Consider the following 14,418-nt stretch of genomic DNA (forward strand, 5'->3'; position numbering starts at 1 on the left):
GCAAGAAACCCTCTGCTACCACCCATTGGCCACTACAGAGCGCCGGACCTTGGGGCGGTGGGGAGAACAGCACCAGCCAGAAAGGGCCACGAGCCAAGGAATGCAGGCAGCCCCTGAAGGCTGGAAAAAGCAAGGACACAGATTCTCCTCAAGAGCCTCCAGAAGGAACATAACCCTACCAACACTTTTATTCTAGCAAGGAGATCCATCTCAGACTGCCGACCTCCCAAATTGTAAGCCCCAAACTGCAGAAGTCCAAGGTGGAGGAGGGCGTATCTCAGAGATCTGTGGGTGTGGCTTGCCTAATGGAGGGAATCCCACTAAGATTCATAGAAGACCCACAAACTTAAGAGAATCATGTTTGAAAAAAATGCTACCGGCTGTGACTGCAAGGGACAGAAACAGCACAAAATGAAAAAAGGCCTTAGGAACCTCAGACTCATTTCTGCTTCCCAGGTAACACATTCCCATCTTCTCAACATCAAAATGCCCCTAAGACTGAATTGGTCATCAGAAAATTGATGAGTAGCGAAGAATTTTCAACAGGCTTGAGGGGCAATTTCATCAGTGCTCTGGGGAAGCCCATTGACAATAGTCAGGAATCTCCTCCCAAAAGAGTGCTGATCGAACACTACGGAAGTGTGCTTCTACCCCTGAAATCACTGCGTGGTCCCCAAACTTTCAGTAAAGCTCAAAAGGACCATGAAGATGGCTGGGGTTGAGCCCCGAGCTGAAACTTGCGGAAAGAAACGATCCCCGTGACCAGCGACCCGGTGCTGGGAACGTCAAACTGCTGAAGAGAAACTAGGCGCCCAGAGCCGGCATAGACCCGTCCCTGCGCTAAACCACCACTCCCAGGATCCTTCGCGGCCCAGCTGCGTCCTGCCTCAGCGGCCACAGCCATTGGATTCCGGTGGACCAGAAAGGCATGTACAACAAAGCATGATGGGAAATAGGTTCTGGGAGCAAGAACAGGCAGAAGCCTCTCAGGATCGTACGGATCACAAACCTAGCACCGAGAAAGAAAAAGTCTTTGGCCGGGAACAGATCCCGGAGGTTTCTGGGAAATGGAGTTCGGCGGGGACGAGGAGGCATGTGCGCATGACCGGAAGTGACGCTATTCAGCTGCGTCCCCTTTGGCGCGAGAGTAGGGCCTGGCGTTAGGCAGTTCCTGCGACCGCAGGATTTGAGCTCGCAGCGGTACGCGTTACCTCTCTCAGCTGGCGCGCAGCGGTTTCCTCGCGCGGAGTGCTGCTCGAGACCGAGTCGGCTGTTGCGCCACGGGCTCCTGAGCCAAGGCCTTGGCTGTGGCTGGGGAGACAGTGAGAGACCCGGCTGGACAGGCCCGACTGGACCTCCCAGGAACCAGCACCGCGGGCTCAGACCCGGCCCCAGAGGGGAGAGGCCGGAGAGAAGAGTCCCGCCCGGGGGCGGTCAGAGCAGGCCTACGGAGTGGGGCTGCGGCTGCAGAGAAGCGACGCCGACGCTTAGCAAACCGCTGGGAGGCGGTGGCGCGAGGTGCGACCCAGATGCTGGAGGAAGGAGGTGAGAAGGAGTGATGGAGGGAGAGGTTTGCGGGAGATCCGGCTGCTTGTTCCAGCTTGCCCACTGAGACTGCTGTGCGACCCGGACCAGAGCTCTGCGGTTATCCTTTCCGCAAGTGGTTGGGGACGATCCTTTTTTGAATAAAGAATTGTGGGGTCAAAAAAGTTGACCTATCTAAAAAAGAAGAGCCTATCTCTGAGTGTCCTACCCCTTACCGCGATCTGCTTGATGGACCGATGGCATTAGAAATGGGCCCGGAGAAGGAAAGTGGGACGTACCCAAGGTCTCTGCTGCTTCTGATCTTCCAGCCCTTCTTGAGGCAGCCAAGATGCTCGGAACAGGAACCTGTTGGCTCTGCCTGAGATTGTTTAACCTAGCTGGATAGGGGAGTCATGGAGGATACTGGGGATTTGCAATCAGAAAGCTAGGGTTCCCGTTTAAGCTGTGGAGTACCGGTCAGGTTTTTAAAGCTGTATTTCCTAATAGAGGAAAGGATAAAATAACCTTAATTACCTCGTTTACCTCTTAGAACTGTAAGCATCAAGTAAAAGAACGTTTTTGAAAGCACCTTGAACCCGTTACAGAACAAATGTGTGTATAATCTTATAATCTTAACCACCGAGGCCTGTGCCGTCCTCCCCTAGATCAAGGGGTCCATCTATTGGTCTATAACTCTTCAAGTGCAATTTCACATCCAGCATTTTATGTTCACTTTCCGAGAGACCTAGGAACAAACAGAATGGTTATCATCCTCCCCATACTACCAGAGGAAAATAAGACACGGTGGAATTAGGTACAACGCAGTAACATAAGGTCTGTACTGAGACCAGTATCCAGACCTATTTATTTCTCTTTCTGAGCTATTTCTGAGAACTACACTACCTCTACTATTTTTTTTATTGTGATATAACTCACATGCTATAATATTCACTTTTAAAGTATACAATTCAGTGGCTTTTAGTATACTAACAAAGTTCTGCAACCATCAACGACTATTTAATCCATAACATTTTCATCACCCGGAAAAGAAACCCATACCAATTAACCATCACTCCCCATTCCCTTTCCCCCTTAGGCCTTGGGAACCACTCATTTACTTTCTGTCCCTGTGGGTTTGCCTATTCTGGACATTTCTTAAAAATAGAATCATACAATATATGTGTCTGGCTTGTTTCACTTGGCATAATGTTTCAAGGTTCATCCGTATCGTAACATGAATAAACGTGCTTCACTTCTTTTTATGACTGAATAATAGGCCGTTATGTGGATGGTCGACATTTTGTTTATCTGCAGCTGATGGACATTTGGGTGGTTTCCAGTTTTGGCTGTTGTGAATAATGCTGTGAACATGCGTGCACAAGTTTTTGTGTGGACGTGTTTTCATTTCTCTTGGGTATGTTCCTGAGAGGTATATATAATATATAAGAAGAGAGGAGATGCTCTGACATATGGTAACTCTGTTTAATATCTAAGTATGTCAAAGATATGGCAGTGAAGATATGGCGTTTCTTCAATGCCTAATGTTGAGCATCTTTTCATGTACTTATTGACTATTTATAGATCTTGCTTGAAGAAATAGCTATTCAAATCCTTTGCCCATTTTTAAATTGAGTTGTCTTATTGTTGAGTTATAAGAATTCTTTCTATATTCTGCATACTAGACCCTTAGGAGATCCATGATTTGCAGAGATTTTTCTCCCATTCTTTGGTTATCTTTTAACTTTCTTGATAGTGTCTTTGAAGCACAAAATTTTTAATTTTGATAAAATCCAATTTATTTTTTCTTTTGTTGCTTGTGCTTTTGGTGTCGTATCTAAGAAACCATTACCTAATCAGAGGTCATAAAGATTTATACTTATATTTTCTTCTAAGAGTTTTAACGTTTACATTTAGGTCTTTTATCTGTTTTGAGCTAATTTTTATATGTGGTGTGAGGTAGGAATTCCAACTTAATTCTTTGGCATGTGGATATCCAGTTGTCCCAACACTGCTTTTTGAAAAGACTATTCTTTCCCCATTTAATTTCTTGGCACTTTTCTGAAAATCATTTATCTATAAATGTATGGATTTATTTCTGGACTCTTAGTTCTTTTCCATTGGTCTATACGTCTGTCCTTATACCAGTACCACTCTGTTTTAATTACTGTTGCTTTGTAGAAAGTTTTGATATGGTGAATGTGAGTCCTCCAACTTTTTTCTTCTTTTTCCAGATTGTTTGGCTATTCTGGGTCCCTTGCATTTCCATATGAATTTTAGGATCAGCTTATCAGTTTCTGTAAAAATGCCAGCTGAGATTTTGATAGGGATTGCATTGACTCTGTAGATTAATTTGGTGAGTATTGCCATCCCATGATTATTGCCTTCCAATCCATGAACATGGGATATCTTTCCATTTATTTAGATCTTTTATAATTTCTTTCAACATTGTTTGGTAGTGTTCAATGTACATGTCTTGCACTTCCTTCTTTAAATTTTTTCCTAGGTATTGTATTCTTTAAGTGCTCTTGTAAATGGAATTTTTTAAATTTCACTTTTGGATTATTCATTGCTAGTATATAGAAATATAGCTGGAGAAATGTCTTGCCCATTTATGATTATGTTTCCTTTTAATTTTATATCCATCTTGTATCCTGCAACCTTGCCGAACTAGTTTAGCTTTGATAGTTTTTTGTGGATTTCTTATGATTTTCTACATACAAAATCATGTCATCCACAAATAGAGATAGTTTTATTTCTTCCTTTCCAATCTGGATGCCTTTCATTTTTTTTTCCTTGCCTAATTGCCCTGGCTAGAACCTCCAGTATAATACTGAATAGAGGCGAGGGCAGCCATCCTTGTGTTGTTCCTGATCGTAGGGGGAAAGCATCCTCCTCTCACTATTAACTGTGATGTTAGCTTTGGGTTTTCCGTACATGCCTTTTATCAAGTTGAGGAAGTTCCCTTCTATTCCTAGCTTATTGCGTGTGTTTTATCCTGAAAAGGGGTCAGGTTTTGTAAAATGGCCTTTTCAATGTTTATTGAGATGATCGTGTGGGGTTTTTCCCTTTATATTAACATGGTGTTTTCTATAGATTAATTTTTGTATGTTGAACCAATCTTGTGTTCTTAGGATGAATCCTGCTTGTTCGTTACCTCTTCTTTTAATTAAGCAAATGTCTTAATTTTTCAGAGCCACTTTCTCCAAAGAACTAAGTAATAGTGATATTTACGAACTGTATACTCACATGCTAGGCATCATGACAACTGCTTTATCTGCATTTTCCTTTAATCTTCACAGCAACTTTACAAGGGATTATTATCCCCATTTACTGATGAGAAAAATGAGACTTAGAGAGGTTACGTGATTTGCACGCTGCTGGTAAGTGGTGGATCTGGGATACTTGAGAGTCTGTTAGACTCTAATGCCTCCCCGTGTCTCAGTGAATTGATGGGGTTGCTGAGATAGGAAGGGAATGAGAAAACGTACATCCCACTGCAGGTCTGCAAATTCTGCCTGAGTGCCCTGGAGCCTGTGATGTCCTTTCAACCCCCTCTTCAGAGTGAGAATGTGAGATTTTCTAGCTTGGTGAGCTGTAAACTTTGGTGCCTCATTGGTTTCTTTGTCTTCCGCCAGAGCCACCTTCTCTGGACCCTGCCCTTCCCCAAGAGGAAAGCACAGGAGAGGAAGGAATGGTGGCTGGCCTCCTCACAGCTGGCCCCCACGTAAGTTGGAAATTTACTGTGAGAGGCAGCCTCTCTTTTTCTTTTTAATATTAAGGATTTAAAAAATATTTTTTAATTACAAAAGAAATTCATGTTCATTGTAGAAAACCTGTAAAATATAGAAAACACACACAATATTACCCTTCATCCCACAAAGAGATAATTAACATTTTTGTTTGTGTCCTTTCAGTCATATTCTTCCTTTTTTGTTTTCCCAAAATGGGTTTGTTCTGCTTTGTAACCTTCTTTTATTTCCACTTAGCAGAATTTGATGACTGTTTCCCCCGTTTCATTAAGAGTACTCCGCAGAATCTTTTCTGATGTATTTCACTGCGTAGGTCTTCTGTGAGGGTAGGAGCTGCCTTCCCCCCTCTCTTCTTGACTAAACTAGGTATCGTTCCATTTATTTTCATTTTTAGAAAATCTGCTCTTGGGTTTCCTCATCAGTTCTATTCTTGATTAACAAATTTTTCTTTATTAGTTTTTTGCTTCTGCTCTCCACAGATTTGTTTTAAAATTCATTTTTTTTTTAACCTCTTGAGTTAAATCCCTAATTGATTTTCTTCCTTTCTTGTTTGTATTTAAAGTTTTTGCCTGTGGTTTTATTTTTTTTAGATATTCCAAAATTGTCACTTTGGTTTCTTTTCCCATTGGGCTGGTCTGTGCTCATGGGGACAGAGTCTTTGTCTCTTGTCAGCATGAAACAGCAGTATAATGTGATTGCAGGGCATAGCGTTTGGCGGCTCTGTTAGCTCAACCTTATTCATTAAATTGCTCAGTTCTTCCATACCTTTATTTTTTGTTTGCTATTAACACCCAACAACTAAGTTGTTTTAACATCTCTCTTAGCTGTAATATTTTAAATTTCTCCTTGAACTTCCTACAGTTTTTCCTTTATGAATTGTATATTTGTTATTTGGTTCATAATACTTACATCTTTATAGTGAATTGTACTCTTCGTTGTTATAAAATGACCCAAATGTTTTAAATATTTCATAGTTTTAAAAAATGACCCTCTTTGTCCCATTTAATGCATTTCTCAGTGTTAAGGATGAATTGAAAGAACAAGTAAAATTAGAGGTCAGGAAACTAGTTATAATTTGAGAAGTGATGCTGGCTTAAAACAAGACAGCACTGGGGCATGTAGAGAGATGAGTGAATTCTAGAGATACTGAGGAGGAAGAACGAATAGGCAATTGATTTGTGGGGAGCTGCAGGAAAGGGGATAACAACACTCAGGTTTCTGATATGCCAGCGAGGTGAATGAGGTACCATTCCCTGAGCTTAAAATAGGCATGGAGACTTTCTCGCCTTCATGACTTTGCTCATGGTGTCTCCCCAGCCTTCATATTCTCTTCCTCCATCTGAGGAACTTTCCTCAAGGCTGGCTCAGTGATTGCCTTCTCCCTGTGGTCTTCCTTCATTGTCCTGCCCCTCCTCTCCACCCGGGATTCTTCTGTTATCCCAACAACTGGTCTGTCCATCTGTTTGACACATACTACAGGTGGTTGTGTACCTGCCTGGCTCTCCTCCTGTACTGTGTGACGTCGGAGTTCACAGGAGTATTTATTAAATGTTCTGGAAACATTCAGCTTTCACATTTCTTTGCTAATTTGCACCTGATTCCTCATTGCATAAACTCATACATTCTAATTTTGTCTTTTCTGTATTGGCTCTTTTAATCCCCAAGCACCTGTTAGTTTCTGTCCAATTACTGCTCATATATATACACATTTTCTATCCATTTATATACAGTCTACCAGAAGTTTAAACATGTGAAGACAAGACAGACTGTATTTTATTTTGTGTGTCAGTGTCCAGTATAGTGTTAAGCACATAGGAAGTGATCAATAAAAGCTTTTCTGAAACTACCCAGAGCCCTGACCCCTTTCAAAGACCCTTTCCAGGCCATCTCACCCAGGGACATATCCCCTCCCCCATATCCTAAGGCCACTGGACTAGAAGGAATGTGATTCTGTTTCAGGGATCCATGCCCTTCGGCAGTGTGACTGAAGCTTGTACCCAGGAGGGGTGGAGGCACTCGGTCCCTGCTCCGCAGGACAGGTTCAAGGAAGGGATACCAGAAAAGTCCAGAAACCTGGTCCTACTGGGTAAGGAAACCATTTAAAATTCCAAGTCTGCTCAATTCTGAAAAGTTGTGGCACTCTCCAGTGCTGAGTGATGGGGAACTGCTCTGATGCACCCTGGGGATCGTGTGTATTCCTCCTCGTTCCCTAGTGAAAGGTCTCTGGGTTCCCAGGAGGGGGAGGTGACCTTCAGGCCAGTTCTTCCATATTCAGTGAGTTCCTGTCTTCCTATAGCTTGCTTTATGGGCTTAGCTTAACTCCCTGGCTTGACCCCTCCTTGAGGGTGTTTCTTTAGCTCCTTCCAGAAGTGCTTTACCAAGACGTTGACATCATATCTGTCTTATTTACTGCTGTATCTCCTGGTGCCCGGCACTAAGTAAGTGCTCAATAAAGAGTTGTTGAATGAATGACCTAATTGACCTTTTTCTGCTCCCTTGAGTTCTTGGTGGCCATTTGTACTTAGTACAGATCTCTAAAGCCCATTTTTTCCCCTTGACTAGGACTTCCAGTATCCCAGGCTGGCATGAACTCTCAGTTGGAGCAAAGGGAAGGCTCGTGGGTGCTGGAGGGAGAAGGCCTAAGGAGTCCCTGTCCAGGTGAGTGGGCAGGCATGAAGCCCATGGAGTCTCGGGAGCAAAGGCCCCTTTGAAGCATACATTGGTGCATTTGATTCGTTTATCAGCGCTGGGAAGGAGATATTGTTATTCCCATTCTACAGCTGAGGAAATTTAAGCTGAAAGAGGCTGACTCGCTGGTTCAGACCCTCACAGCTAGAAAGCGGTGAGGCTGGGGTTTGAGGCAAGGTCTGTTGGACTCCAAAGCCTGCTATTCCATGCCGCCTCCTCATCAAGTCTCCCCGGGCTGGGAGACGTTTGGGGCACAGGTGGTATTGCTAGCCCTGGGGGAATGCATCATCTGCGCTGGCCTAGCAGCTTGGCCTTCGCCTGACTGAGGATCTCAGGTGCCCACCTTTACCCATACCTCCAGCTGTCACACCTGCAGCTGCTCCCCTCTCTGGCCCTTAATTGGATTCTAGCGCCCCCTTCCCTTCTCTCCCTTTACTTGGCTATGCCAGAATTTTCTAAAGATACTAAAAAACTCAGGAAAAATAAAAGTAAGGGAAACCATAATTTCCTTGTTTCTCTCGCTATTCATCTATGGTTGCGCACCCCACCTTGATCTTCATATTTCAGCCCCTGCTGTTGTGGGACCTCTGGCTGGGCCTCAGTAGCTTTTCCCTGTGATTCCAGCCACTTTTGATATTTTGAAACTGAAAGCCTCAGAGGTACCAAGGAACTTAACCACTTTCAAGTGACAAAGTTTTAAATTTTTCTCATAATGCAGCCTAATGCTTCATATCTGTGCTTAGTGATTATTGTTGCTGTAGGGCAATGAAAACAAAGCCCTGGCTGATTTTCTACATGGTTCGTCTGAACTCTCTTCTCCTTCCCGTCTTGTCATCCTCTTTCTGAGCGGCCTGTCCCCCATCACCTCAGCCCTCTTTGTTACTACAGACACCCCCATCCTTGCTGAAACACCTCCTGCAGGGAGCCTCGCTAGTCCTGCCACTTCCTTCTCCCTCCCAAGAGCCCCGCCTTCCCAGCACTGTGTTTGTTGTGCAGGGCCTTTTAACCTGACCACAGACCCTGTATGGAGCTTCAGAAATTGAATGCGGTGTTTTGTGGCTACGGCAATAACTGCATTTTTCTGCAAAAAGGGTTCATCACAGTCTCAGAGGGGTTTAAGATCCTAAAAGGTTACTCAGAAAGGTTCCAGTGACCATGTTATTAGAAACAGAAGTTGGGAGACAGTGCTACCACCAAGGGTCTGTGCTCCGAGGTCGTAGTGTCGAGTATAGTATGGAAGCAACTTTGCATACAGACCCATGAAAGACAGGCATTCAGGTCCTTACCTGCTATGTGGTAACTACATGGATTCAAAGTAAACCACTAAACGAGGTGGTTATTTGTTTCTATGTCTGAAAAATGTGGATAACAAAACCTTTCTTACTTATTTTATACACTAATACATGAGAAAAAAAGTTTTCAGTGATGGTGTGCTGTATTAGCTCTATGATAGGGAAGTGGTTAGAGGAAAGTGTTAAATCTGGCTATGACAGTGACTACAACACTGCTTCTGTGGGGTTACACCTCTGCTCTGAGACCATAGAGCATCCTGGGCATCGCTGCGCCTCCTGGGCCTCTCTTCTCCCATCCCACCCTTCCCACTCTGATAGACCCAGGTCTTTAAAGTAGCTCTGTCTCACTGCTGGCTTTGGGAACTTCTGTCGCAGACGCTGTTTCCCTAGACCCAGCTGATCGGTCTGCCTCATTCTCACTCATTTTGCTATTCCTTCAGTCAACAAATGTGAATTAAGCATTTGGTACATGCCTGGTATTGTTTTAGCTACCGGAGGTACAACGGAGAACAAGACATAGCCCCTGCTTATATCCTAGTGAGGAACATAAATAAAATGAGGAAACAAAATAACTGATATCCTACTGGATAGTGGTGAACACTGTGAGGAAAACAAAGTCGCATGGGGGTAGTGACTGTGGGTACAAAGATGAGAATGGGAATACGGATGGGGTGGGGGCTCTTTTAGATCAGATGAATAGGAAAGACCACTTTGAGGAGGTGACATTGGAGCTGAGATCTGAAGGAAGAGAATGAGCCAGCCATGTGAGTACCTAGGAGAGGAACATTCTGGGCCACAACATGTACCAAAGCTCAGAGTTGGGAATGAGCCTGGCTTGTGTTAGGATCAGAAAGCCGTAGGACTCAGTAAACAGCAGGGAGAGTGGAAAGCAGGGGGTGGATCACGGTGGGGTTTGGAGGCCACGGCAAGGCATTCAGATTTTATTCAGATAGGAAGTTGGGAAGCCACTGAGGGTTTTGAGCAGGGAAGGGACAGTGCAGTCATGCACTGCATAGTGGTATTTCGGTCAACAACAAACTGCATTTATGCCCCTGGTCTCATAAGGTTAGTACTGTATAGACTAGGTATACCATCTGGGTTTGTGTAAGTACACTTGATGATGTTTGCACAATAACGAAATCGCCTAATGATGCATCTCTCAGAACGGATCCCCACTGTTGAGCGATGCATGGCTGTATTTGTGTTTAAAAAGATAACTCCGTGGATGTGGAGAATCGACTTTCAGGGTTCAAGAGTAGAAGGAGGAAGATCAGTTAGGAGTCTGTTGCAGACATTCCAGAGAGACATGAGCGTGGCTCATCAGCAGGAGTTGGGGCCTAATCTGGTGTGAAAGCCAACAGGACTTGCTAGTGAACTGGATGTGAGGGATAGAGGCTTGAAGGATGACCCTGGCCTGAGCAGTTGGGTGAAAGGGAAGACTGGCAAAGACACTGGCTCAAAAGGGAAAATCAGCAGTTCTGTTTTGGGTATATTTGGCTTGGGATGTCATGGGACAGTTTTATACAGGAGCCAGCACCCAAGGGAGAGGTGGCTGAGGTGTGACAATTCATGAGCATCACATGGTCTCCTGAATTGCTTCTTTTTCCCACTGCTTTTCTTGTCACTATTCTTCTTCTTTGCATCTTTTACTCAGATAGATGGTCTGTTTGTGAGAGCTGTCAAAGCCATATATGATCAAATACCCAGTTCCATAGAGACGCTCTCGACCCAAAACAGGACATCTGTGCTCTTGGTAGACGAGGCATTACGTACGCACGTGCACCTCAGAGGGAGATCTGCTTCACGGGAAACCATTCGGATGGTTCACGAGGAGAGGTCCACGTGATGACAAGCCCTCGAAAAACATTGAGCTACTCCTCGCGTCTTGTTCTGGGGCCTTCGTGTGTTTTGACTCATTAAACCCTCAATAATCTTGCAAGAGAGCAGCATTCTCAGAGAATAAATCCAAGACATAGAAAAATTAAGTTATGTGCCCAAAGTCACACAGCTAGTAGGAAATAGAGCCAAGAATTGAACCCAGGCAGCCTGGATCAAGACTGTGTATAGAAATTTGAATAAAGGGAGCTAGAACTCCCCCTGCTCGTCTCTCCTCTGAGAAATGAGGTAGAGACGGAAGGCTCTTCAGGAACATTGACCCAGTGACAAGAAGCTCTTCCACAGCCCTCCCTAAACCTCCACCCGCGCCCCCCAGCCCGTGTGGGAGATGGGGGAGGGGTCTGAGAGCCACGCTTCCCTGAGCTTCGCACTGTCCACATGGAGTACGGTCTTCACATTTTCAGCTCTCCTCTCAGAATGAATGAGGTCCCACAGAGGGGTAAGAATCATTAACTCTTCTTTTAGAAAATATCTATTTTATTATAAAAGCAGTGTTATTTATTCTTTTTGAAATAACTTTTTTTCTAGTAACAATAATACACGTTCACTTAAAATTTGGAAAAGAATGAAAAAGAGAACCAAGATCCCCTGTCATCCCACACAGAGGAAAACTTCAGTCTTCCCCATATCATAGAATGCAGTCGTTTATTTTTCCAAAATGACATAACAGCATGTAATTTTATATATACCTTTTTCTCTTAACAGTATGTTTCTATAACTTTTCTTATAAATAATACTGTCATTGGAGAACATTAGAAAATACAGATAAGCATTGAGGAAAATACAAATCACCTCTGACCCCACAACCCAAAGACAACACAACTCACATTCACGTTGTGTATCCTTCTGTAAAAGGAATTAGAGTGTACGGATTTCAGCCATGACTTAGAATTGCTAAATAGTGCCCCTCGATTGGCTACACTGTGGTCCTCTCATTTTAAACAGGTAGGTGTTTGCTTTTGTCTGACAAGTGGCGCTGTGATGAGTGCCTCTGTGGACACAGCTCCGTGTGATTTCTCACCGGTCCTTTAGGATGAGTTCTTACGAGTGGACTTCTGGTGTCAACATTTTAAAGGCTTGACACATGCGACTAGATTGCTCTCCAGAAAGGTTGTCCCAATCTATGCAGCTGCACTGGTGTCTAAGCTCTCCCACGATGCTGCACCCTTAGCAATGCTCTAGCATTAACCATCTTTGGAAATCTCACTGATGGGACAGGTGAAAGCATTCGTCCTGCTGGCACTGGTCATCAGCTTTTTCAAGGGAATTATGTAAACCTGGCAGGCAGATTACCCAAAACCACACTGAGAATTGTGAGACTAAGACAACAGCTTGAGACTGACTGCCCAATACTTAGCAAAAACAGAAGAGAGGAGCATCAGAAATAAGGAGACAAGTATTGCATCTGAGGCAACAGATGAGGCTAAGCTTCATCCCTTTGCAGGTTAGGAGAGGGAATAAAGGCTGCTAAAGTCTCTGAGGAGCCACCTGGGTCATGATTTGGGGTTTAGAACAGAAATGTCCTGGGGGACAGGAAGGAGGCATCAAACCCATCTGCCTAAGAGCCAGACTCCTTCAGCCTTCTGTATTTTGGGAGTATCTCTTCTTCCACCAAAGTTAAAAAAAAAATGCTTTTCTACATTTTTTTCAGACCAGAAGATTGTATCTGAATCACCACCCAAGCAAGACATTTCTGGAGAATCATTCCGAGACTCAAGTGTAGAGATGCCCCCTGGGGAGTTAGGTCACAGGAACAGTGCGCTGGGGAAGAGCTTCAATCTGAGACCAGTCCTCTCTCCACAACAGAGACTTGCCACAGAAGTGAGACCCCAGAAATGGGAAACACATAGACAGAGCTTCAGGAAGGAGGCAGACGTGATGAAACCTCACAGAGCAAAACCATACGCGTGTAACGAATGTGGCAAAGCCTTCAGTTACTGTTCTTCCCTTTCTCAGCATCAGAAGAGCCACACTGGGGAGAAGCCATACGAGTGCAACGAATGTGGGAAGGCCTTCAGCCAGAGCTCCTCTCTCATTCAGCACCAGAGGATTCACACTGGAGAGAAGCCTTACAGATGTGGTGAGTGCGGGAGAGCCTTCAGCCAGAATGCAAACCTCACCAAACACCAGCGGACGCACACTGGAGAAAAGCCCTACAAGTGCGGTGAGTGTGAGAAAGCCTTCGGTGACTGCTCTGCCCTCGTCCAGCATCAGAGAATTCACACCGGAGAGAAGCCCTATGAATGCGGCGACTGTGGGAAGGCCTTCCGACACAGTGCGAATCTCACAAACCACCAGAGGACTCACACGGGGGAGAAGCCCTACAAGTGCAGCGAGTGTGGGAAGGCCTTCAGTTACTGTGCGGCGTTCATTCAGCATCAGAGAATCCACACAGGCGAGAAACCCTACAAGTGTAGCATGTGTGGGAAGGCCTTCAGCCAGAGCGCAAACCTCACTAACCATCAGAGGACTCACACTGGAGAGAGACCCTACAAGTGCGGCGAGTGTGGGAAGGCCTTCAGCCAAAGTACGAATCTTATAATCCACCAAAAGACCCACACTGGGGAGAAGCCGTATCAGTGTAACGAATGTGGGAAGTACTTCAGTGAGAGCTCAGCCCTCATTCGACATCACATCATTCACACAGGAGAAAAACCCTACGAGTGCAATGAGTGTGGAAAGGCATTTAACCAGAGTTCATCCCTCAGTCAGCATCAGAGAACTCACACTGGTGTGAAGCCCTATGGATGTAGCGAGTGTGGGAAGGCCTTCAGGTGTAGCTCGGCCTTCATTAGGCATCAGCAACTCCATGCTGGAGAGTAACTGGGAACATGACCAAAGTGGACAGGTAAATGCAGGGAGTTTGAAAGCAGCTGGAGACATCTGACTTTGATAGTCTGTAGCCTAGAGCCACATGCAAAAGCACCTCTAATAAATCCTTGTTTACATACATGTTGGATGTGGGAGGTCGGGGATGCTCTTCCTTCTCCCTAACATCTTCAGAAAGCAGAAACCACCCAGCTCAGATCACCCTTAGTCACCTTTATTCAGTGGGCCCCAGTGCTCCTTGTGTAGCAAGCAGTCCAGAAACCTTGGTTTATAGAGAATAAGTCAGTGATCAAGTCACATGGGTCATGGACTTGGTTCCTACTTGGAGGCCAGGTAAGTTTGGCAACATTTGTAACCTCCCCTTCATCAAGGGCTGCTGCAGAACCAGGAACGCTGTAAATGAGCATTTCTGCACAATGGGGCCTAAGGTATCTAATTTG

At 44.8% G+C, this 14,418-nt stretch overlaps 1 protein-coding gene across 4 annotated transcripts; it reads left to right on the top strand.

Annotated features, from left to right (window-relative positions):
• Window positions 1-31: 31 nt before the first annotated feature.
• On the top strand, window positions 32-14,099 carry ZNF79 (zinc finger protein 79). 4 transcript variants are annotated; one of them, XM_070251441.1, is made up of 6 exons: window positions 3,761-3,877; window positions 4,824-4,904; window positions 5,160-5,248; window positions 7,233-7,359; window positions 7,836-7,931; window positions 12,801-14,099. In XM_070251441.1, the coding sequence occupies exons 3-6, from the start codon at window positions 5,216-5,218 to the stop codon at window positions 13,970-13,972; spliced, it is 1,428 nt and encodes a 475-aa protein (XP_070107542.1). In that variant the 5' UTR covers window positions 3,761-3,877; window positions 4,824-4,904; window positions 5,160-5,215; the 3' UTR covers window positions 13,973-14,099. The 4 variants fall into 4 exon arrangements, with proteins under 4 accessions (XP_014591530.1, XP_070107543.1, XP_070107541.1 ...); XM_014736044.3 differs by lacking the exons at window positions 3,761-3,877; window positions 4,824-4,904 and adding an exon at window positions 32-1,545; XM_070251440.1 differs by having other exon boundaries at window positions 1,163-3,877; window positions 4,824-5,248.
• Window positions 14,100-14,418: the final 319 nt, after the last annotated feature.

The sequence above is a fragment of the Equus caballus genome, chromosome 25, assembly GCF_041296265.1.
Source record: "Equus caballus isolate H_3958 breed thoroughbred chromosome 25, TB-T2T, whole genome shotgun sequence".
NCBI classification, from domain to species: Eukaryota; Metazoa; Chordata; class Mammalia; order Perissodactyla; family Equidae; genus Equus; species Equus caballus.

Excerpts from the sequence above, each read along its gene's own strand:
- ZNF79 (XM_014736044.3), top strand. Across the intron at positions 5,249-7,232 it reads TCCTCACAGCTGGCCCCCAC|GGATCCATGCCCTTCGGCAG; the intron begins GTAAGTTGGAAA and ends ATTCTGTTTCAG. Across the intron at positions 7,360-7,835 it reads CAGAAACCTGGTCCTACTGG|GACTTCCAGTATCCCAGGCT; the intron begins GTAAGGAAACCA and ends CCCCTTGACTAG.